The 23307-nt window shown below is 41.2% G+C and overlaps 1 protein-coding gene across 7 annotated transcripts in view; it reads left to right on the plus strand.

Annotated features, from left to right (window-relative positions):
• Positions 1-23307, plus strand: part of SPAG17 (sperm associated antigen 17) — a 256137-nt gene that overhangs the window by 66633 nt on the left and 166197 nt on the right. For all 7 annotated transcript variants that reach the window (XR_009493800.1, XM_059884728.1, XM_059884727.1 and 4 more), the window contains 6 exons: positions 8963-9149; positions 10648-10842; positions 12686-12867; positions 17830-17991; positions 20768-20873; positions 21066-21178. Coding sequence is in view for 6 of the 7 variants with exons in the window: in XM_059884728.1 (XP_059740711.1) it covers positions 8963-9149; positions 10648-10842; positions 12686-12867; positions 17830-17991; positions 20768-20873; positions 21066-21178 (945 nt within the window). In the remaining variant the exon portion in view is untranslated. The remainder of the gene's footprint in view (positions 1-8962; positions 9150-10647; positions 10843-12685; positions 12868-17829; positions 17992-20767; positions 20874-21065; positions 21179-23307) is intronic.

Raw genomic sequence — 23307 nt, forward strand, 5'->3', positions numbered from 1 at the left:
ATCCTGACTTCTTATCCAATCTCATCACCCACCCAGCCACCCTGCCCAGAAATGAGCTTGTCTCTGGGGGAATCTCTTAGAACTAGATTTACTGGGATTCCTCCAAACGTCCTCAGCCCTTCTCTCTTCCCTTCTGGATGTAGGATAGCGTTGGCCGAATCACAAAGGATCCTGCAGGAGACAGACATCAGATAGACATCAGACCTAGACCTACCCACCACCACCACCACCACCACCACCACACAGACATGGCTATGTCCTGATTCTGTGGGTGAAGAATTGCACCCTGAAGATGGCACTATGGCACCCCAGGACTTTGTGCAATCTCTAGATTGTATCATTTGGTCAAGTGAACGCAGGACACTTGTAGGCTTACCTTTCCTACACCTCAGCAGTTCTCTAGGAAAGCAAGGTCCTGACTCAATCCCATGCATTGTCTTTTCTGTCTGGCAGGCATGCAGGGAGGGCAAAGAAATAGAAAGTATAGAAAAGGAATAACAAAATGTTCATAACGCCACAACCCTATTACAACTAATGTTAACATTTTGGTATATTTGCTGTGTTTCTTTCTATGGATGTGTTTCTTTACACAGCTGTAATATTTTAAAAGTTTTTAATCCAGTTTTATTTCAGTTAAAATATACCATAATTTTTTCTCATTACCACAGCATCCACACCTACCATTGTTATTGGCTAGGTGACATCCTATTGACTACCATACTTAAAGTTCCTTTATTGTTCATCATCTCCATTATTTCTGTATTCTTTCATAATAAACAATGTCATGATGAACAATCTTATCTTGTAAAATTCTTCATATTTTGAATAATTTCCTTAGTATAGGTTCATATGTGTATTAGTTGCTTGGTTGTGTCCAACTCTTTGTGACCCAATGAACTATAGCCTGCCAGACTCCTCTGTCCATGGGATTTCCTAGGCAATAATACTGGAGTGGGTGGCCATTTGCTTCTCCAGGGGATCCTCCCAACCCAGGGATCGAACTCAGATCTCCTGCATTGCAGGCAGATTCTTTACCATCTGAGCTATCAGGGCAGCCCTAGCCTAGGTTTATAGATATGGATTAATTGAGCCACCAAATGTTCCCACAACCTTGTGTCTCCAGAGTAGGTTCTAGAACCATTTAGTCCCAAGTTCTCCATTAAAAGAAATCATAAATAATGCCCTGTTTAAATGAACTTTGTGTTCGCTTTTTAAAGATGGAGGAGTTTCATGAAAACAAATCTCTTTAATATTGTTTAATCTGTTTCTTTCAAACTTATTTGACACCGTACATTTCTTTCAGTCCATCTTGTCCTCTCATCATCTGTGGTCAATAGATCGTTTACGAGATGCGTAGAATGATGTTTTGAAAGAGAATTGAGTAGCACTCTGAAGATAAATCCTGCTTCTCAGAAGTCACGTGATAATGGAGTGACTTAGTCACTTAACTTCTATGACATCTTTTCTTATCAATATCCTTAATAATATTACCTTGAGAATCTTATGATAGAACATATATTGAACACAAATTATACACAAATATGTAGATGTAAGAGTAAGATGAAGTATTCCCAGGTGGCACAAGTGGTAAAGAACCCGCCTGCCAATGCTGGAGACCTAAGAGACGTGGGTTTGATCCCTGGGTCGGGAGGATCTGCTGGAGGACGGCATGGCAGCCCACTCCAGTATTCTTCCCTGGAGAATCCCATGGACAGAGGAGCCTGGTGGGCTACAGTCCACAGGGTCGCAAGAAGTCGGACACGACTAAAGCAATGTAGCACGCACACACAAGATGAAGTATAGATATTTATCAGTCCCACTGACTTTTACCATTTCCCTCCCTTCTACTGTGAAAAACAACAGAATGAATACCCAGAAAAGTATTTGAATTTTGGTATTAAGAAATCATTTAGAAATAAAATATAGTCTAAAATACTTTTGAAGTGTCAAATAACTAGTCTGCCCAATTCCAAAGAGGGAGAATTTTGTATTTTAACCTTTAAAAAGTGAGAATAACAAGATTAAGAATTCTAGGTGGGTGTCATTTAATACTCAGCTGAGTATGTGAAACCCAAAGACTCTTTTTTTGGTTATTGCTAGGACAAGAGCCCCGCATCTGCTACATAGCTTAACTGGTAAGAGACCTCTGTGCCTGTCCAAGATCTTCTCACCATAGGAGGCATCCAGATGCCTTTTGGAACCACTGCATTTTAAAGAAAATGTACTCTGTAACAAACCTGATTCCCCCTTCATATGCAGGGGAGCCTGTGTTCCCCTCACATTGTGGAAAGAAGGGCTATTGAATACACCCCCCTCCTGAATTTTTTGTCTTAAATTGGCAAGGGTTTCCTCTGAGTTTTTCAAGTTGTAAGGAGATGACCATAGAATGGGAGCATGCATGTCATGTTATTCAGAAGCAAGAAAGCCAGAAGAGGTTGGTGCAAACAAGTTTTAGCTTATGATTTAGGAGTGGGCTCAGCAAACCTGGTTTACTTCTCCCCACTCCTGCCCTCAGATCCAAAGATATAAACCCATAGCAGGGAGGGGCTTATTCAGAATGAAGAAAAGAAAGGGAAAGGGAAGGTATAGATAGGAGGTGATTTTCCTGTGATTAGGGCTTGGTGGAAGAGGATGAACTTTTTGACCAAAGTAGATTCCTAGGGGGCAAGTAGTCAATCATTGTTCAGAAAAAGGGACAAAGGGACTGCCATGGTTCAGCTCGGGTGTGGAGGGAAGGAGATACAGACAGGACACAGGAGAGGAGCAATTAGACCATCACTAGAGTCAGCCAAGGGGAGCAGTGGGGACTGAGTAGGGCAAACAACAACATGTTCAGAAATGTACTGAGGATTTCTCTGCCTGCCTCTGACACCTCAGAAAGACCCAGGTGTTTTCACTTGCTTCTGTTCTTTACCAATTAGTGTCTGCACACCACAAAAGCGTGTATAGAGTTACTATGAGAAATATTTTACATAGCAATACTGTTTGATATTTTATCAATTAAAGGTACATCATTGTTAAATGGAAAATGCAGAGCTTGTGTAGAGGTGACGGTAATGATTACATTAAAATGACGCCAAAACATAATTTGAAAAAAGGCATTAATAGCTTCTTTACCCATCTTCTCTGGATGGTGGAACTGTGAATTTTTTTGGTAACTCCTCAATTTTTTCCTAATTTTTCAATTATGATTATTTTTATAATTTAAAAATGTTACATAAGGAAGTAAATCAGGAAGAATTTTTTTGTGAAAGGAGGGAGATCAGTATTGGTCATTTCAGTGTTAATGGAAATAAGTTTAAAAAATGCTTGTCTCCAGGGTATCAAGTTTGGCCTTGCTAAGGGAATGCATTCCCTGGTGGCTCAGATGGTAAAGAATCCACCTGTAATGCAGGAGACTTGGGTTCAATCCCTGGGTCGGGAAGATGCCTTGGAGAAGGAAATGGCTACCCACTCCATATTCTTGCCTGGGAAATCCCATGGGCAGAGGAATCTGGCAGGCCACAGTCCATTTGGTTGCAGAAGAGTTGGACACAACTTGGTGACTAAACAACGACAATGGTCTTATTGAGACACAAATGACCACCACACTCAGAAAGTGATTTTGGAATGATGGAATATTAATGCATGTATAAAGGTCAATGAAAGAAATGAAGTCACCTTCAGAATAATTTAACCCAAAACAGTTTCTTCTGTTCTGAAGATCACCCTGCGATTTTGTTTGAAATGATGGTTGTAGAAGTTTCTGGAAGATTTTGTTGGCCAACTTGGGACTCTTGTGTGATGAGCCTAGCTGTCCACCTCAGAGCTGCACAGGAGTTGTTCACTCTAGTGGACTCACCATGATCAGAGAGGCATGGTTAGGAGAGCGTGCACAAGTTTTACCAACGCCTCTGAGTTAATTGGACTCTGCGCCACTGATCTGGGCTCTGGTTCCTTTTTAAATGAGCCGTCTCAAAATTTCTAACAAACTCTCCACACTGGCGGAAAGTGAGCTTTCTTCCCCACTTTCTGAGATGACTCACATTATCTTCTCTAGTGAAACCTCCTACCTCATACCTGCCCGTCCTGAGTTGATAACTTTGCCTCGTCCTTCGCTTGAAAACATTGAAACATTCCCTCAACACATCAAGACCCCTCTCTTCCTTGTACCCACACCCAGCCACCCATCCCAGCTTTGCTCCTTTTATTAAACTAAGAAATTGCCTTTCTTCCTATCAAAGTCCAATTATTGACATGTTCTCTTGATCTTACCCCACCTTGCTTCCTCAAGGAGTCTCCCCAATGACTTCAATGTCTCCCTGTCTGCTGGAGATTCCATCAGCCTGCAAACACAACATCTCCTGATTTTACATATGTACATATTAATATATACACACATAGCTTTATATTATACTCCTCTCCTGCTCACTCATCCATTGAACAATCTCAGAGCTCCAGTTTCCCTTCACAAGCTAACTTCTTTTTTAAGGGTTTTCCCTTTTTATTCTTCTTTTTTTAATACATTTAGATTAGTTGTATGCTTTACTTTTTTATTGGAGTATAGTTGATTTACAATGCTGTGTTAACATCTGCTATATAGCAAATTGATTCAGTTTTACATATATATGCATTTTAAGATATTCTTTTCCATTATGACTTATTATAGGATATTGAATAGAGTTCTCTGTGCTATACAGTAGGACCTTGTTATTTATGCATTCTGTATATACTAGTTTACATCTGCTAACCCCAACCTCCTGCTCAATCCCCACCCCAGGCCCCTCCCCCTTGGCAATCACAAGTCAATCCTCTATGTCTGTGAGTCTGCTTCTGTTTCTTAGATAGGTTCGTTTGTGTCATATTTCAGATTCCACATATAAGTAATATATAGTATTTGGCTTGTCTATTTGATTTTCTTCACTTAGTATGATAATCCCTAGGTACTTCCATGTTGCTACAATGGCATAGCTTTGTTCTTGTATATGGCTGACTAGTATTCCATCGTGTGTATGTATATATGTGTATATGTATATATCATATCTTCTTATCCATTCATCTGTTGATGGACATTTAGATTGTGTCCGTGTCTTGGCTACTGTGAATAGTGCTCACAAGGAAAGGCCTTGAGACAGTGGTCCACACAAGTGGTCACCCCACTATTCCTGCCTCCCTATTCACTGCCTCCGCCCTCCACCAAGGCTGCTCCCATGACGTCACCTGTAACCACCCATACTTTTCAGTTCCTTGGTTCTCTAGCTGCACACTCTGTACTTTTTCCCACTTTTTAAGTCATTTCTATCTTTTGCCAACATCTCCTCCTATACCTGACTGATAAGTATTGGAGTTTCCAGCATGACCCCAGCTTCACTTCTCATATTTCTTGAGAACTCTTTCCCCAAGAGTCTTATCTCTTCCCATGCCGTTAACTACTATCTCTATGTTACCCACACCCGAACTTGTAACTCCAGTCAAATCTTTTTTCTTCTGGGAAGAATACAATTGCAGTCAACTGTTTCCTTGTCATCTCAGGAGCATCTCAGATTTAACAAGATCATTCTGAATAGTCTGCCCACCTTAACTAAAAGCAATTTCCCATCCCAACACCTGTCTCTGTGAGTGGCACCATCAACCACCCTGTTACTCAAATTAAATCCTAGGCGTTATCTTTGTTGTTGCCTCCGCCTTCACTCCTCGTCTCTAATCTTTCACCCTGTAATTTCAACTTTCACAACAGATCTTAAATCGTCCTCTTTTCTCCACTCTGCCAACACCTTAATCTGAATTACCATTAAGTGTTATCTGGACTATTTCTAGAATTTACTTACTGATCTCCTGCATTCCTATGTGGCAACTTCACAGTAAGCCTCCATTTAAAACCATTATGGTCTTTACCATTGCATTTTTAATAGGACGTAAATATGTGAATCCCCTACTCCAAAACCCTGGATGACCTGACCTATGACTTGCTTCCCCCTCCTTATTCTGGCTACTCTCTCCCTTGCCCACTCTCCTCCTGCTATACTCACTTCTTTTCAAGCCTTTGAGCACATTCATGTCCTTTATGACTTAGGGCCTTTGCATACACAATTCATCTTTTCCCCACTTCTCACCTGGATGACTCCTCATCCTTCAGGTCCTCACTCAAATGCCATTTCCTCAAAGGCCTTCCAGCACTAGCTTCTAGAGAGTGGTGAACTGTGTGTCTATTACTATATCAGGTTTTATCCTTCATAAAATGCATGAACATCTCCCTGTTCATGTGCTTTTTTTCCCCTCTTTCTTCCCCAGGAGAGTGGAAACTCAAGGGAACAGAGCCCAGCCATATTTTATGGAACACCTTATATATGGGCTTCTCTGGTGGCTCAGACGGTAAAGCGTCTGCCTGCAATGCCGGAGACCTGGGTTCGATTCCTGGGTTGGGAAGATCCCCTGGAGAAGGAAATGGCAATCCACTCCAGCACTCTTGCCTGGAAAATCCCATGGACAGAGGAACCTGATAGGCTACAGTCCATGGGGTCGCAAAGAGTAGGACACGACTGAGCGACTTCACTTTCACTTTCTTTATATCTGGTGCAGAGGGAAATGCAGAGGCTTTTCGTATCTCTGTACTTTCCCTTGTGCTTTCCTTGCTGCCTTACCCAAGGCTATTAGTGACATCTCCAGCCTCCGCTGACGTTTCCCTGTGCCGAGGAGCAGGTGTGGGGAGGTTGAGTTTCCCACCACTAGCACCACTGGTTCCAAATAGGGAAAGGAGTACGTCAAGCCTGTATGTTGTCACCTTGCTTATTTAACTTATATGCAGAGTACATTATAAGAAATGCTGGGCTGGACGAAGAACAAGCTGGAATTAAGATTGCCAGGAGAAGTACCAATAACCTCAGATATGCAGATGCCACCACACTTACGGCAGAAAGTGAACAAGAACTAAAGTGCCTCTTGATGAAAGTGAAAGAGGAGAGTGAAAAAGTTGGCTTAAAGCTCAACATTCAGAAAACTAAGATCATGGCATCTGGTTCCATCACTTCATGGCAAATAGATGGGGAAACAGTGGAAACAGTGACAGACTTTATTTTCTCAGGCTCCAAAATCACAGCAGATGGTGACTGCAGCCATGAAATTACAAGATGCTTGCTCCTTGGAAGAAAAGTTATGACCAACCTAGACAGCATATTAAAAAGCAAAGACATTACTTTGCCAACAAAGGTCCATCTAGTCAAGGCTATGGTTTTTCCAGTAGTCATGTATGGATATGAGAGCTGGACTATAAAGAAAGCTAAGCTCAGAAGAATTGATGCTTTTGAACTGTGGTGTTGGAGAAGACTCTTGAGAGTCCTTTGGACTGCAAGGAGATCCAACCAGTCCATCCTAAAGGAAATCAGTCCTGAATATTCATTGGAAGGACTGATCCTGAAGCTGAAATTCCCATACTTTGGCCACCTAATGCGAACAACTGACTCATTTGAAAAGACCCTGATGCTGGGAATGATTAAATGCAGGAGGAGAAGGGGACAATAGAGTATGAGATAGTTGGATGGCATCACTGACTCAATGGATGTGAGTTTGAATAAACTCTGGGAGTTTGTGATGGACAGGGAGGCCTGGCATGCTGCAGTCATGGAGTTGCAAAGAGTCGGACACGACTGAGTGACTTAACTGAACTGAACTGAACTGAGCAGCACAAGTGCTAGGCATGTGTGGAGAGTCCATGGGCATCGCTGACACAGCCTCCGGGTGCTAAAGCTAAACCAGGTTCTCTGGAACCATCAACATCCAGAAGCCGTGTGGAGGAGGCAGACACTCCTTTCCCCTCCTGTGCCAAGATTTGTTAGCTGGATGCCACAACAATATATCTTCTACTTTCTTATCTCTACTGTCTTAGAACAGAGTTCTTCAAATTTGCTTCTAAGAACCCAGGAAAACACAGAGCCCCCACTGTTGCTACAGTGGTTTGTTTAGTTATGTTTGTGTGCTATTTTGTTGAACATGGGGAAAGTGAATAACATAAACATATTCTGGGTCTTCTGTATTATCCAATACTACCACATCATTTCAATGAACTCAGTCTATTTGTATTTATAACACATGAATGAAAATTGTAATTACATTATGAAATAATGTAATAACATAAACATATTCTGGGTCTTCTGTATTATCCAATACTACCACATCATTTCAATGAACTCAGTCTATTTGTATTTATAACACATGAATGAAAATTGTAATTACATTATGAAATAATGCACAGAGGTTTTAGCAATTGTTTGGAAAGAAAAAATGGTTTAAAAAAAAAAATTAGGTCTTTAGTTGGTATGTGACAATCTCAGTATGCCCCAGAGCAGTGTATAAAGAATTAGCATTGCCAACCGAAGTGTTGTGTTGATCTCTTTGAACATATCAGATAGCAGCCATTGATCCCATCTACACATTTTTTAAGCGGCACTGTGGAAGCGACTTAGCAGCAGCAGCAGCATACCAAAAATAGTTTGTTTTGCTAAGTTCCCAAAAGAATCCTTTAACAGTTAAAAGTGGTTGACACACTACTTAAACCAGGAAAACTATCATAAAAATTTTTTTAATTTAAAATTTTTGTTTTGTTAGCAACCCCACATGTCTGTAAGACAAAAAGAGACCCCCAGCTTAGGCAACATGATAAACCTAAGTCCCTGCCATCACAATGTATTCAAGAGCCACCACCAACAACCTCAGTTGGCTGTTTATTAGGTCAAGCTTGGCTCCTTTAAGACGAATTCCCTTCAAGAGGGATGTGTGTATGACAGTCTTTTAGCATCCACCCTTTTTGGTGAATTGATGTACCTTCTCACAGCTTAGACTCAACCTGAAATCTCCACTCTCCTGGCCTGAAGAATGAATAAATGAGTAAAGCAGTGATTGCATGAGATAAAGCATTAATTTACCTGATAGTAGAAAATCCATTGTCTGCTCACTATATGGTTTAATGAAAAGTATTCTGTCCTTCCAGGTCATAGAAGACAGATTTAAGATAGAAAAGGATAAAGTGAAAGCAAAATCTCCCAAGGAGAAGAAGTCCCCATCTGCCAAGGTTGCCAAAGGAAAGGGAAAGGACCAGCCAGAGGCAAACATCGCCGTGAAAAAGACCACCCAGTTAGTGAGGAGGGGGGAAGAGGATGACACCAAACAATACATTGGTCAGTGAGATGCTGCTTTCGCTGCTCGCCCTATGACCTGTGAACTTGAGAAATCATTCCAATCACTATGCTTAATCTTCCTCAGGCTTTCCCCTTTTTTAAAACCATAAATCCCATGCTCCCCATGACACCTTGGTAGAAAAATATTTCTACTTGCAATTCATTTATGTTTTCAGCCAATATTTCTTTAGCATGTGTCTTGCTATAGGCATATTTTCACAGTGCAAATAAAAGATGAAGTCACAACTTATTGTGCTACCAAGCAGCTTAGTGTCTGTTTGGGAACATTTTGAGAAAGTCAGAGACACTTGTAAGGCAAAGCAAAAGTAATTATTGTCACAAATGAAATACAATAACAATAAAATCAGACCAGTTAATTTGTGACTCATGTAGAGCATGTAGCTTCCCGACCTCAACTTCTCCCACTATCTGTTTGTCCTAGATAGAGCAATGAGAATTTTCTTTCATTTAGATTGTCTACATAAAAACTATTCAACTTAGACAGCTATGAGTTATTGCTCCTTTCCCGTGAATCTGAATGGAGCTACTGTTGTTATGCACATTGTATTTAAATAAGATGGCAGGTCTTCTCATTCTTTGCCAATTTGACTCCCATAATCTCTGCTCTAAACCTACTTACTTAGGAGCAATTATATTATGGATTTCATGGGCAGTATCAATACTGATTTGTTTTAGTAACTGAATAAAAATCACTACTTGAAGATCAAAAGTTTGTGCATCTGTTGCTGTATTTTTAAGTTGATCTTAGTGAACCATTGTGAGATGTAATGTTTTCATGTACCATCTAGTATTGATACCAAAGTATGACAATTTTTCTCACCCCTCAGAATCTAACATTCTAATATAAATTCATGTTCTAACACTAATAGAACAATGTAGCCAGGATTAAATCAAGGAGAAAAATTTTAGGAATGTGCACAATGTATATTTTAAAATTGAATGCAATAAATAATATTGTTGCTACATAACCCATACTCTGCATCCACACCTATTGACATAAACACACAGAATGCTTTGGTAGGGAGTATGTTCATATTCAATATTCCCCTCTCCTGTAAACACCTCTACTTATAAAATATCACGAAGCTTCAGCTACTCGTAATTCAGGAGTAAAGCCAGATGTTGCTCAAGAGATTAGAACCAAGAAAAATTACAACCTAGACTTTTTTTTTCCCCCCACGAAAATCCAAACACATTTTCCATGACGACAGGCCCTCTGTATGTTTGCCTTTCTATTATGCCTTTGTCTCATTTGCAACAGTGATTTAATATTTTGTAAAATGGCCACAGCCTTCTTACTGGAAGGGCAATAATGAAAACCAGTCAACAGGACTGCATTCCAGCCAACCCCACTGCTCTTGGCAAGCCCCGGGGATGATAAACGCATGCATAATGTATGGAGCCATTGAACTGGCTGCGTGCAACCTGTTCTCTTTTAAAATGATGGCTGCTCTTCTCTATGGTATTTTTTGAACAGACGATGAGCCAGATGACGGTGCCCAGCATTACTTTATAGTTGTGGGCTTCAACAATCCTCAGCTATTAGCGATCATGACGGAGCTTGGCATTCCCATAAGCAGCGTGATTAAAATATCTTCAGAGAATTATGAACCTCTGCAGACACACCTGGCAGCAGTTAGCCAACAGCAGGAAAGTTTTCTTCAGCCAGAAGGTATGCAGTCTGCTAAGCAACTTACCGAATCCTTGAATATTACCCACTGTCCTTAAAGAACAAATACAACTTTCTGTCCAAAACATAGTCCTATGATACATATATTATTAAATCCTTTTGAGACTGATTTGCTGTTTATGCTGCTTGCACTAGCCAGGTGTTGTAAATTTTGCAAATTCAAATCATACCCTGTGTTTCTATCCCTGTTCAGCCACAGAGAACATAGAGTTGGTTATCCAACTCCATTTCTCAGGAATTTTGATATATAACTTTTACCCAAAGCATGTGCTGGGTGGATCAACTGTAAAGAATCTCTTCTGCCAGCAGCCACAGTCACCAAATGGCCCTGGGGGGTGGTCATCACTTTGGATTCTTGCTTGGCTTTGCTACTGGTGTATTGCGACAAATCAGAAGGGGCGTGTATATTCCGGGCCTTGGACCAGGAAGCTATAGGATGAAGTTCTTCCTACACTGCTCTTCAGCTATTCTGAGCCTCAGGGTCTTCCTCTAAAGGAATTGAACCAGACGCCCTCTATGGGAAGGGAACAAAACTCTACTGTGTGGGTACTAGAATTAGGATTCAGCATAAGCTTCTGTGACCTGGAAGTTCATGCTCTTTTTGCCATATGCTATTTCACTTTTATGTTATTTATTAGTAATATTTTTTGCACAGGACTTTGTAACTTACACAGCCACATCCCAATTTCTATAACACGACATTTAAAAATTTGCCATTCCAGGTTAGAAATAGCTAACCCTGATAATAATAGCTACCATTTATTGGGCATAGGCCTCGGAACTTGGCTTAATGCTGAAGGCTTTAAGTGTGTTGATTCATGTAGTTTCCATGACAACTCTCAGAAGTATGTTTTATTATTTCCATTTTACAGGAAACGACTTTCAGTCTAGGGGCAGCTATTAAGTAAAAGAGTCAGAATTCAAATCCAGCTACTCCTGTCTCAAAGGCTAGTTGTAATGTTAAATATTTATTATTGAAGCCAATGAGAAAATGCTGACTCCTCTGCCCATGGAATTCTCCAGGCAAGAATACTGCAGTGGTTAGCCATTCCCTTCTTCAGGAGATCTTCCCTACCCAGGGATCAAATCCAGGTCTCCTGCATTACAGGTAGATTCTTTACCATCTGAGCCACCAGAGAAACCCATAAGTTTCAGAGTCTTTCTATTAAAAAATATTTAATATATAAAAATAAAATCACAGAAAGAGAAACTTTAGAATAATGAGATCTTAGTAGTAGGACCTATTTAGTTATAGTTGGAAAAAAAAAAAAAAAACATGTCAGACAAATTTTCAAGTGTAACTTTATGGAAAACTGCCATTATTTTACAGTCAGAGTACAAATGCCCGGAGAAGCTAGTAGCCATTTCAATGTGGCCTAAAGTTAACTGAAGCAGAAATCATGGACCCAGTGTGTTTTTAGCCACATAGGAAGGAGAACTGGATCACCTGCAGTTATGCATCAAACAAATGCTAAAATGGTCGAAAAGTGGTTTGGCAGGAAAACTTCTCCTCTACAGATACAGTGTAGGAGTGCTAGAAATATTGGCCATAGTTAGCTCCCAACATGTGTGACCTTATTATTATCTTTCTAGGCTTCAACTATAAAATAAAGGGGTGGGGAAAGCTCATATTTAATAACAATTTCAGCAGTAAAATCCTCTTATGTTTAATTATATAGTCCAGGTCCAAACACTTCTCAAAATTTATTTGTATTTTCTGGTGCTGTACAGACACTGGGCAATGTATATGACTCACCACAAGCACTGCACGTGGGGTGAAATTCAGCACTCTCATTTTGCAGTATAAACATGTTGCTCTTATTAGAAATAGAAGCTGAAAAACTGAAGAAAGAGAATGGCATAAAAGAACTTGAAATCTTCTGGAAGTACTTGGAGCCAATCCTGAATAACCAGAAACCAGAAACAAATCTCTTTGATGTCGCTCAGCTTGAATACACGGTCAAGGCTGACAAGTTTCCTTCTGACTGGTCAGACAGCGAGATGTTGGTTAGTACATGCATTAGTGAGACTGACTAGTTTGAACATGTGACACTGTGCTTCCATTTGCCCCATCTGTTCATTCCACAGATATTTATTGATCACTGTTTATAGAGACGGTTTTGTGCTAGGCTGGTTTATCTTCAAGACAATGGGCACATTGAATGTCTGATAATGGCTATAGCCTGATACTTCGGCTTTTAGTGTATGAATTAATGTCAAAGGAATAAGATGTAGATGAAGATAAAGCATGGTAATTATTTTATTTGGTGATGTGTGGGTTTGCTTCATACCTTAAGGCTCTAGGCAGCAGAGTCTTAATATATATAAATTATGAAAATACTAAATTTTACAGTTTGTTGAATTATATTGTCTTTCTTTTTTATGTATTAGTTCAAGACATTGTTCTTCTAGGTCTTGGCTTTTATTGCCAAAATTGTATTTTTAATTTATTTGCCTGACAAGGTTTATCTTAATAGAATGACTTGACCCCCAGCCAACAATTAGCAGGCATTTCCTGAGTGTATTTGTTGGCCCCCTGCTATTGAGGTACTTGCAGAAAGGCAAGACCAAAATCATGAAACAGAGAAGCAGTGTTCAAGATGCCACACATGTGCGTGCTCTGTTGTATGAAACACTCTGTTTCTTACTAATTCAGAAAAAGAAGAATTAGGATGCTCTGAAAAGTAACGAAATCTATCTATATGAGGGTGTTTTAAAAAAGAATGTTGAACAACTACTTATCACAGATGTTGGGGAAGATATCCATATCCAGGCATTCCTGTTATTGAAAAAGAGACCTCTCAGGTCTCTTTCTGGCTGACCACATGTCCCAACAAACAGGGAACCAGGAGTGTTGAAGCCCTTACAGGGTAATATGTGTCAGTATTGAAAGGACTTGAACTGAAAGCAGAGTCCCAGAGAAGGACCACATCAAGTGTGTCCTGAAGGAAGCTGGGAGAAACAGGATGGAAGGGGAGGATGAGTGTCTGTGGACAGTGACTGTGGGTAGCTCCCAAACAAACAAAATGCAAACCTGACCATCTAAGAGGCAAAGAATGACATCAAATCCTGGAGTTTCTGAGCCAAAGGGTAGGCTGCTCATGACCATGGGTTGCCACATGGGCAGTTCGCACTATGAGAATCGCTGATTCTGTTACCTTGAGATGGATGTGCACTGGCTGAATTACGTGAAAACACTGGGGAGGGAAGCCTAGACTTGAACCTTGAAGGACAGAAAGGATTTGAATAAGTAGCGATGGATACATCAGGTTGAGTGACAAAGATTGTCAACGTAAGGTATTAGACGTTATCATGTAGAAACAGAACACTTAAGTCTCATACTACTGGCAACTATTGTTATTGTTGTTTAGTGACTAAGCTGTGTCCAACTCTTCGCAACCCCATGGACTGTAGCCTACCAGGCTCTTCTGTCCATAGGATTTCCCATGCACAAATACTAAAGTGGGTTGCCATTTTCTTCTTCAGGGGACCTTCCTGACCCAGGGATCAAACCGGCATCTCCCATGTCGCCTGCATTGGCAGGCAGATTCCTTACCACTGAACCATCAGGGAAATCTACCTTGGCAGTAGTAAGAATAAATCCTAGCCTAGATGGGAAGATCCCCTGGAGAAGGGAACAGCTACCCACTCCAGTATTCTGGCCTGGAGAATTCCATGGACAGATGAGCCTGGCAGACGACAGTCCACGGGGTCGCAAAGAGTCAGACACAACTAAGTGACTTTCACTCTCACTAAGATCCATGGAAACAAAGCTGAACGCAGCAAATCTGTGGCTGAAGGCAAAGCTGGTTCTTGTGAAATCCCTTGCTTTGCGTCACCCCATTCCTTCATCTAGATATCTTCCTCGGTCCTGCTTTGTCTTTCAGTCAAAGAAACTGCCTCCTAAACCTGAGCTCAGAAAAGAGTCCTCCCGTCCTTCACTGCTTCATGTTAAGTAGGGCCCTGTGTCTCTATCCCAGAGACACTGGCATTCCAGGTACTGTCGTACTGTGACTACTCCATCCTACTTTCTTGGAGTTCTAGATTATTCCCAGCAAATGTGAGATGTGTTTGGGAAAGAGGCTATCGCCCTGGGATCCTGAAACACCACTTCAAAGGCAGCTGTCTACTCTATCTTGATGATAAACCAGCTCTTCTTCCAAGAATTTAAAAATTTATCCTAACTTTAAAACTCACATCCACAAATGTAAGTTTTGTGGAAACTGTCCTCCTCTCATCTGGGCCAAGTTTTGGCCACATACCTTCAAAAGAACTTCTGTGCAATTTTGACTTAATAGAGCACAGGAGATCCCAGCCATATAGATCTAGAATCCTCTGTCCATGGGATATCCCAGGCAAGAATACTGCAGTGGGTTGCCATTGCCTTCTCCAGGAGATTTTTCCTGACCCAGAAGTCAAACTTGCATATCCTCTGTCTCATGCATTGCAGGCAGAATCTTTACCTGCTGAGGCATTGGGGAAGATGAATCATAATTAAGGGGAGGCAATACAAAGAGTCTTCTAAGGCAGCCTCAAACCAAGAACATTTTGCTCCTGCTCTAACTAGAGCTCCGTTTTGTGTGTCTTCTGTCCTCCCCAGACAGAGGCTGAGAGGAGCTGATGTGCATTGAGCTCAGGTAGAAGACATTCCATTGCATCCTCAGTACGTAGATGTGAACATCAAGACACACAGTTGCAACTCCAAAAGACCCAGCACCATTCACAGCATCCTGTTTCCTATGCCAGAATTAAATGCTTTCTGTTCATTAGATTTTAATCACTCTGTTTTAAAAAGTTTTTATTATTTTTTGGCCACACCATGTGGCACGTGGAATCTTCATTCCCAAACCCAGGATCGAACTGGTATCTGCTGCAGGGAAGTGCAGAATCTTAACCATTGGACTATCAGAGAGGTCCCTAATCACTCATTTTTTAAAGAAAGTGAATGTGGCTATATTTCCCTTTTTAAAAATATAGAGTGGAAGAGTTTAAATGGCAATTAAAGTTAAGAACTTCCATGTTGAAAAAATAATAGCAGTTTGAAATACTGTTGGGACTTTCCTGGTGGCTCAGATGGTAAACAATCTGCCTGCAATGCAGGAGACCCAGGTTCAATCCCTGGGTCAGGAAGATCCCTTGGAGAAAAGGAATGGCTACCACTCCAGTATTCTGGCCTGGAGAATTCCATGGACAGAGGAGCTTGGCAGGCTACAGTCCACAGGGTAGCAAAGAGTTGGATACGACTAAGAGACTAACACATTTACACACATATGTACCTTATGCACATATACTCCTGACTTCAGAACTAGAAGATTAATGTCTAGAGTCTCTAGTTGGGCTATGAGGTAAATGAGGAAGGTGAATGAGGAAGGTAAATGAGGAAATGAGATCAATCAACTGTGCTGCCCGAATGGACATATCAATTCTATCAGCCACTTTGCAAGTATTTATTGAACATCAGCTTCATGCCAGAGCTGTGATCTGGGTCCAACTGCAGCAGACTTTTAGAGCCAAGGCATGCCTTTACAAGGTCCAGTTTGTGAGTGAGCAACCCAGCACAAATAATGATGGACAAAGAAAGCCTTAAAAGCAGTTCAGTAATAGAGTTGAGTTTCAGAAGAAAAGGCCTTTGGGTTTAATACTGAAAATCAAAATTAATTGTAACCTTAGGATCACTTGAAAAATATAGAAGTAATAAACCTATTTCTAATACAAGTAGCCTACGTACATACTGTAGATAGACGGTATTATACTCTCAGCTCTATCTGTAAGTTGATAATGGCCTCACATCCAAGCCAGGAGCCAGCCAAGTAGTCGTCTTTCTCTCTGGAAGAAGGAAAGCATTAGTACCTTTGGCTGCAAACAAGCAGGCTGTATTTCTGCTGAACCCAGGTAACGAAAGCTTTACATCAAATAAATGCCCATCAAGAAGTGCTAACTGCCTATGAACGACATCTGCAACATCTCAAGTTAAGCCCTGGGTTGCTGAAATAATTTTCTGGCTTTAAGCATGTGATTTGCTGTTTGATTTAAAAAGAAATTAGCTAGTTAAGCTAAGGGATAATTGACCAGAAGCTTTTACTCTATTTCTTATAAATACAAGCACACAAAAATATGTTTCTGTGCCAGAATGTGGGCAGAGAATATCAGGTTGAAGTTTCACGGAGGAATTCTCAGCCCTGGAGGGGACCCATGAAGCCCAGACTAAGAGGTGTGCTATAAGGATGTGCAAAGCTGGCTTGTCTCTGGACTCCTGCCAGGCTGAGTCACTGGCCCCGCTAGGAGCTTTCTCCCTCTACCTTAGCACTTCAACTTGGAAACAGGAGGAGCCTACCTCCTTTGCTTTCAAGCAGACTTAATGATAACTGTGCTTTTCCACTTCTGGAAATGAAAGCCAAGGTAATAGAGATATCTGATCTATGACCTGCTTGCCAGATCATAAACTTGCAGGTATCATAGTAGTGCTGGTCTATCAGGATCTCTTAGGGTTTCCTCCCTAAAGGTAGCACACGTGAGGAGAGGAAGAAATCCTGATGGCATACACACTGTAGTGTGCTTGTGTGGAGAGTGTGGGAGATTTCCACTGCAATTCTTGTGTGGCCGAGCAGGAGCTCAGCCCCAGCTTGCCTTGGGCTGAGAATGTGGAAATTACCTATCTCATGAGTTGCTTCACGAATGGAGATGCCTAGAAAATAGGCCTCTCTGCTGAAGCGAATGAATATAGCATTTTCCACCTTGTTGAAGCATTAATCAGACTCTTACAATATTAGGCAGCCAGAGGCCCTCCAAAGGGAACAGTCTGCATTGTGGTGAACAGGAAGGGCCAGAAGGGTTCAGTGGTTTGGGGACCAGCTGGGGAAGGGCTTCCCTGTGAAAATCATAGGTTTGGCTCTAAGGGAGATACAAACCATACATCTGATTCCAACAATATGAAGCTAAGAACTAACTGTTGTTAATTCTCACCCGTAGCTGGGATTGGGCACCGACATTTTTGAAAATGTTGCCTGTCTGATGTACGACACCCTGGATTGGAAAAGGCAGCACCAGCACTATTTGGAAAGCATGCGGCTTATTAACGTCCCACAGGTGGTTAGTGAGAAGCCTATCTTTGAAGTGACGTTGATTCCTGAGGTAGGCACATGCTGGAGTGTCTTCAGTGGGCCGAACGATTCATTAAACAACTTAATTTTCACATTTATAAAACACATGAAGAAAAAAATCACAAATATTGGTAGCAAGGGGACTCTGCCTGCTGCCGTTTAATGGATGAGGGTGGGATCAAGGACCCCAGGCACAGAATTAAAGGTATCCATATGGTAGGGACTTTATGAGGCTCCCCAACTACCTTCCAACTATCATTCCACAGAGGGGATGATAGAACCTACTTTTTAGCCATGGTGCAATAAATAACATTTGAAACCAGGAGGGCTATTGATAACTTAATCACCATGCTTATGTGCATGCTAAGTCACTTCAGTGGTGTCCGATTCTGAGACCCCATGGACTGTAGCCTCCCAGGCTCCTCTGCCCATGGGATTCTCCAGGCAAGATTACTGGAGTGGGTTGCCATGCCCTTCTCCAGGGGATCTCCCCAATCCAGGGGTCGAACCCGCATCTCTTAGGTCTCCTGCCTTGGCAGGCAGGTTCTTTACCACTAGCACCACCCGGGAAGCCCAACCATTGTTATTTAACATCTACTCTGTGCTGACACTGTACCAGGTGCTGGCAATACAATAATGAACAAGACCCATCCCCTGTCCTCCTCACTGAGATTAAGCTTTAAAGGGAACGGCAGTCAAGTCAAAGGTGGTTTCAATTTAGCATGATGAGTGCTGGGAGGATAGTTAGCTGAGGTTGCAGGAGAAGCTATAAATATGGCACCTAACCTGCTCCTGAGAAGAGGAGGTTAGAGAGACGGGAATCAAGAAGACCTTACCAGGCACAGTAAGTGATGGGCTGAAGACTGGGGATGAATTGCCTGGGTAAAGCCTGGTTGGGGGTAGGGACAGGATGGTACTCTCAAGAAAGGGGCAAAGATGCTGCAAAGACAAGGAGGTCAAAACAAAGAAGTATTATGGCCAGAACCACACCACAGGGTGGGGCAGTGCTTCCAGGCCATACATACAGAGTGGAGAACAGCAACAAAAGCTGGAAAGGTGGGAGCCAGGATGTTCTTGAGTGCTGAGCTCAAGAGTTTGGGTTTTATCCTGAAATCAATGGGAACCATTCAAGGATTCTCAGAGGGAGAATGGCACAATTCTGAGTCATCCTAGGGAAGAAAATCTTCTTGACTCTTGGTGCCCCATCTTCCCATCCCTTTCCTAATAATTACTTCAGTTCAGTCTCTTAGTCATGTCCAACTCTCTGTGACCCCATGGACTGCAGCATGCCAGGCCTTCCTGTCCATCACGAACTCCCGGAGTTTACTCAAACTCACGTCCATTGAGTTGGTGATGCCATCCAACCATCTCATCCTCTGTTGTCCCCTTCTCCTTCCACTTTCAATCTTTGCCAGCATCAGAGTCTTTTCAAATGAGTCAGTTGTTCGCATCATATGGCCAAAGTATTGGAGCTTCAGCGTCAGATGTTCCAATGAATATTCAGGACTGATTTCCTTTAGGGTCGACTAGTTGGATCTCCTTGCAGTCCAAGGGACTCTCAAGAGTCTTCTCTGACACCACAGTTCAAAAGCATCAATTCTTCGGCACTCAGCTTTCTTTATAGTCCAACTCTCACATCCATACATGACTACTGGAAAAACCATAGCCTTGACTAGACGGACCTGTGTTGGCAAAGTAATGTCTTTGCTTTTTAATGTACTGTCCAGGTTGGTCATAACTTTCCTTCCAAGGAGAAAGTGGCTTTTAATTTCATGGCTGCAGTCACCATCAAGTGATAGGACAGGATGCCATGCTCTTAGTTTTCTGAATGTTGAACTTGAAGCCTCTTTAATCAAGAGGCTCTCTAGTTCTTTGCTTTCTGCCGTAAGGGTGGTGTCATCTGCATATCTCAGGTTATTGATATTTCTCCTGGCAATCTTGATTCCAGCTTGTGCTTCATCCAGCCCAGAGTTTCTCATGATGTACTCTGCATAGAAGTTAAATAAGCAGGGTGACAATATACAGCCTTGACATACTCCTTTTCCTATTTGGAACCAGTCTGTTGTTCCATGTCCAGTTCTAACTGTTGCTTCCTGAGCGGCATACAGATTTCTCAAGAGGCAGGTCAGGTGGTCTGGTATTCCCATCTCTTTCAGAATTTTCCACAGTTTATTGTGAGCCACATAGTCAAAGGCTTTGGCATAGTCAATAAAGCAGAAATAGATGTTTTACTGGAACTCTCTTGCTTTTTTGATGATCCAGCGGATGTTGGCAATTTGATCTCTGGTTCCTCTGCCTTTTCTAAAACCAGCTTGAACATCAGGAAGTTCACAGTTCATGTATTGTTGAAGCCTAGCTTGGAGAATTTTGAGCATTACTTTACTAGCGTGTGAGATGAGTGCAATTGTACAGTAGTTTGAGCATTCTTTGGCATTGCCTTTCTTAGGGATTGGAATGAAAACTGACCTTTTCCAGTCCTGTGGCCACTGCTGAGTTTTCCAAATTTGCTGGCATGTTGAGTGTAGCACTTCCACAGCATCATCTTTCAGGATTTGAAATAGCTCAACTGGAATTCCATTGCTTAGTGGGTTCTATTAGGAAAAAAAATGAGAAATCTCCATACCCATTAACTTCTTTCCTTCTGTGGACCAAATTTGCTTATTTGACCCTCATATTAGCAAATGATTTTGTGGTGTGAACAGAATCATACAACCTCAGAGTCCCGTCGAAATCCCATCATACCAGCACTGGATGAAAGCATCTCTCAACTGGATGTTTCAAGTGTTCCTTTTTAATTGTTCTTTTAGCCCCCACCACCTGTTGTTGCAGTCCCTGGAAAGAAGAAAACACAAGCATATGAAGAGCCACAGATTCCAGCTCCTCCTCCAGCAACACTGCTACCACCACTACCAGGCATGTATGGAACAGCTGGGAATCAGTGTCAGGAGCTGGCGCTTTAGGGGATGAATGTCCTCCAGCTTGTTTTCGCATCTGTCTCCACCCCTAGCCCCTGGTTTATCAGGGCACGATCAGAGTTTGAATCTGTGGATGGAAGAAATGGAGAGCACGTTTTAACTGAACAACAATATTTTGTGTCTTTCACAGTGGCTTCCGTCATCACAAATGAAGTAGACATGAGATACTACAATGATTTGCTGAATCCAATTCCAGAAGAGTTCATTTCTGTGCCCTTGATACTGCACTGTATGCTGGAACAGGTAGGTGGGATACATCCTGGAGCTTTCTTCCCAGGTGGGTGACCTGTAGTCAGGTACTTCATCTCCCTTTCTTTTTTAAAAAACTATTTTAAAAATAGGCTCATAATACCTGCATGCATTCTCCTTTACAAAGATTAGAACATTTTAGATACAGCAAAAATTTTCTTATGAGCTTCAATCATCTTTCTTTTGCTATGCTCTAGAACCATTTATATAACATACCCTGAAGTTTTGGTAGGCATATGTTTAAATACTATCAGGCGTCATTTTAATGAAAGGGAAAGGAGTTGAGCAGGTGGACAGGGTGGCTAATGGTCTTCAACTGCATTTAAAGTTTCTTTTACTCTTGTAGATTTAATCAGACTTTTCTATTTCTGAGGCCAATTTTAGTCATTCATCTTTTTAAATAAATGTCCATTTTATTTGTGTTTTCAATATCCTAGAAGCCCTTTATTCACTAATATACATTTAAAAATTCTCTCTGTATCGGTCATGTCCCTTTCAATGACCAATGTTACTTATTAGTGCCCTCTTTTCTCGATCATGGATGTCAATGGTTTATTGATTGTTGGTCTTTTCAAAGAACCAGCATTTTTTTCATTGATCTACTCCTTCTTACTTTATTAATTTCTTCATTTATCTTTATTATTTCCTTCTTCCTACTTTCTTTGGTTTATTTAGCAATTCATTTTAATTGAAAGTTCATTTGGTTTACTATTTCACTTTACTTAAGCCTATGCATTTTGAGTATTTCTTGGACACATCATAATGCATTCAATGTACTCAGTTCTAAGTCTTTTAATTTCCACTGGTTATTGTCCATTTCTACTTTTATTTCGTTATGGTCAATAAACATGATCTGGGTGTTAAAATTTTTTTTTTAATTTCCCAGACTTCCTGTATGACCTGGTACACATGGTCAATTCTTATGAGTGCTGTATATGCAGTTGAGTGTTATTAGCTCATTTAATTCTTGGAACAACCCTAGGGAGCAGGAACCATTTTTAGTCCCATTTTGCAGATAAGGAAACTGAGACAGAAAAAAAGTTAAGTAACTCGTCCAAGTAGTAAATGACAGAAACTGTTTTGAATCTTATCAGTCTACGTGGAAAAGTATTTTGATAGCATTGCTCTGTTGTGGTCTTCCTTCTCAAGTTGCTGATAAGAAGTCTGACATCAATCGGATACTTTTTCCTTTATTTTTGTTGTTGTTCAGTTGCTAAGTCCTGTCTGATTCTTTGCAACCTCATGAACTGCACCATACCAGGCTTCTCTGTCCATCACTATCTTCCTGAGTTTGCTCAAACTCATGTCCTTTGAGTCAGTGATGCCCTCCAGTCATCTCATCCTCTGTTGTCCCTTTCTCCTCCGTCTTCCATCTTTCCCATCATCAGAGTCATTTCCAATGAGTCAGTTCTTTGCATCAGATAGCCAAAGTATTGGAGCTTCAGGTTCAGCATCAGCCCTTCCAATGAATATTTTCCTTTATAGGTAATCTATTTTTTCATTCTGGCAGCTTTTAGAGTTTTCTTTTTATAATTGATAACACAGGGCTGTGTGTAGATATGGATTTATTTTATCATTGTCTTTACGATTGAAAAGATTAAAGTCTGGTTTCTGATAACATTCTGAGTAAAATCAAAATTCCTTATGCTGATCCATAAAGACCCTAAAAATATGGTTCTGGGCTGCTTCTGTCATCTCCTGCCCCCCCATGCTCACACTCATACTGTTGGTCATCTACATAGACCTTCTAGTGTTTCCTTACATACACTAATTCCACCTTAGTGTTTTCACTCTAACTTCTCTTCCTGGAAAGTTTTGCTCCCACATGTCTGCCTGTTGGATACTCCCTGTCATTCCGTCCCCAGTGAACACAGTGCTCCTGAGGTAGGCTTTCTCTGACCACTTGGTCTAAAGAAGGCCCACAACAACAAAAAGTGTTCTCTACCACTTCACCTTATTTTACTTTCTTACAACAATTGCTCTTTCAAAAATACGTTTATTTGCTTTATGTCTTCCTCCTTCTCACTAGAATGTGAGTAGGGACCTAACTTAGTTTTTTATTTTATTTGTTTTCAGCTGCGCTAAGTCTTCATTGCTCCCTGCGGGCGTTCTCTAGTTGCAGG

This window comes from Bos taurus, chromosome 3, assembly GCF_002263795.3.
Source record: "Bos taurus isolate L1 Dominette 01449 registration number 42190680 breed Hereford chromosome 3, ARS-UCD2.0, whole genome shotgun sequence".
In the NCBI taxonomy this organism is placed as follows: Eukaryota; Metazoa; Chordata; class Mammalia; order Artiodactyla; family Bovidae; genus Bos; species Bos taurus.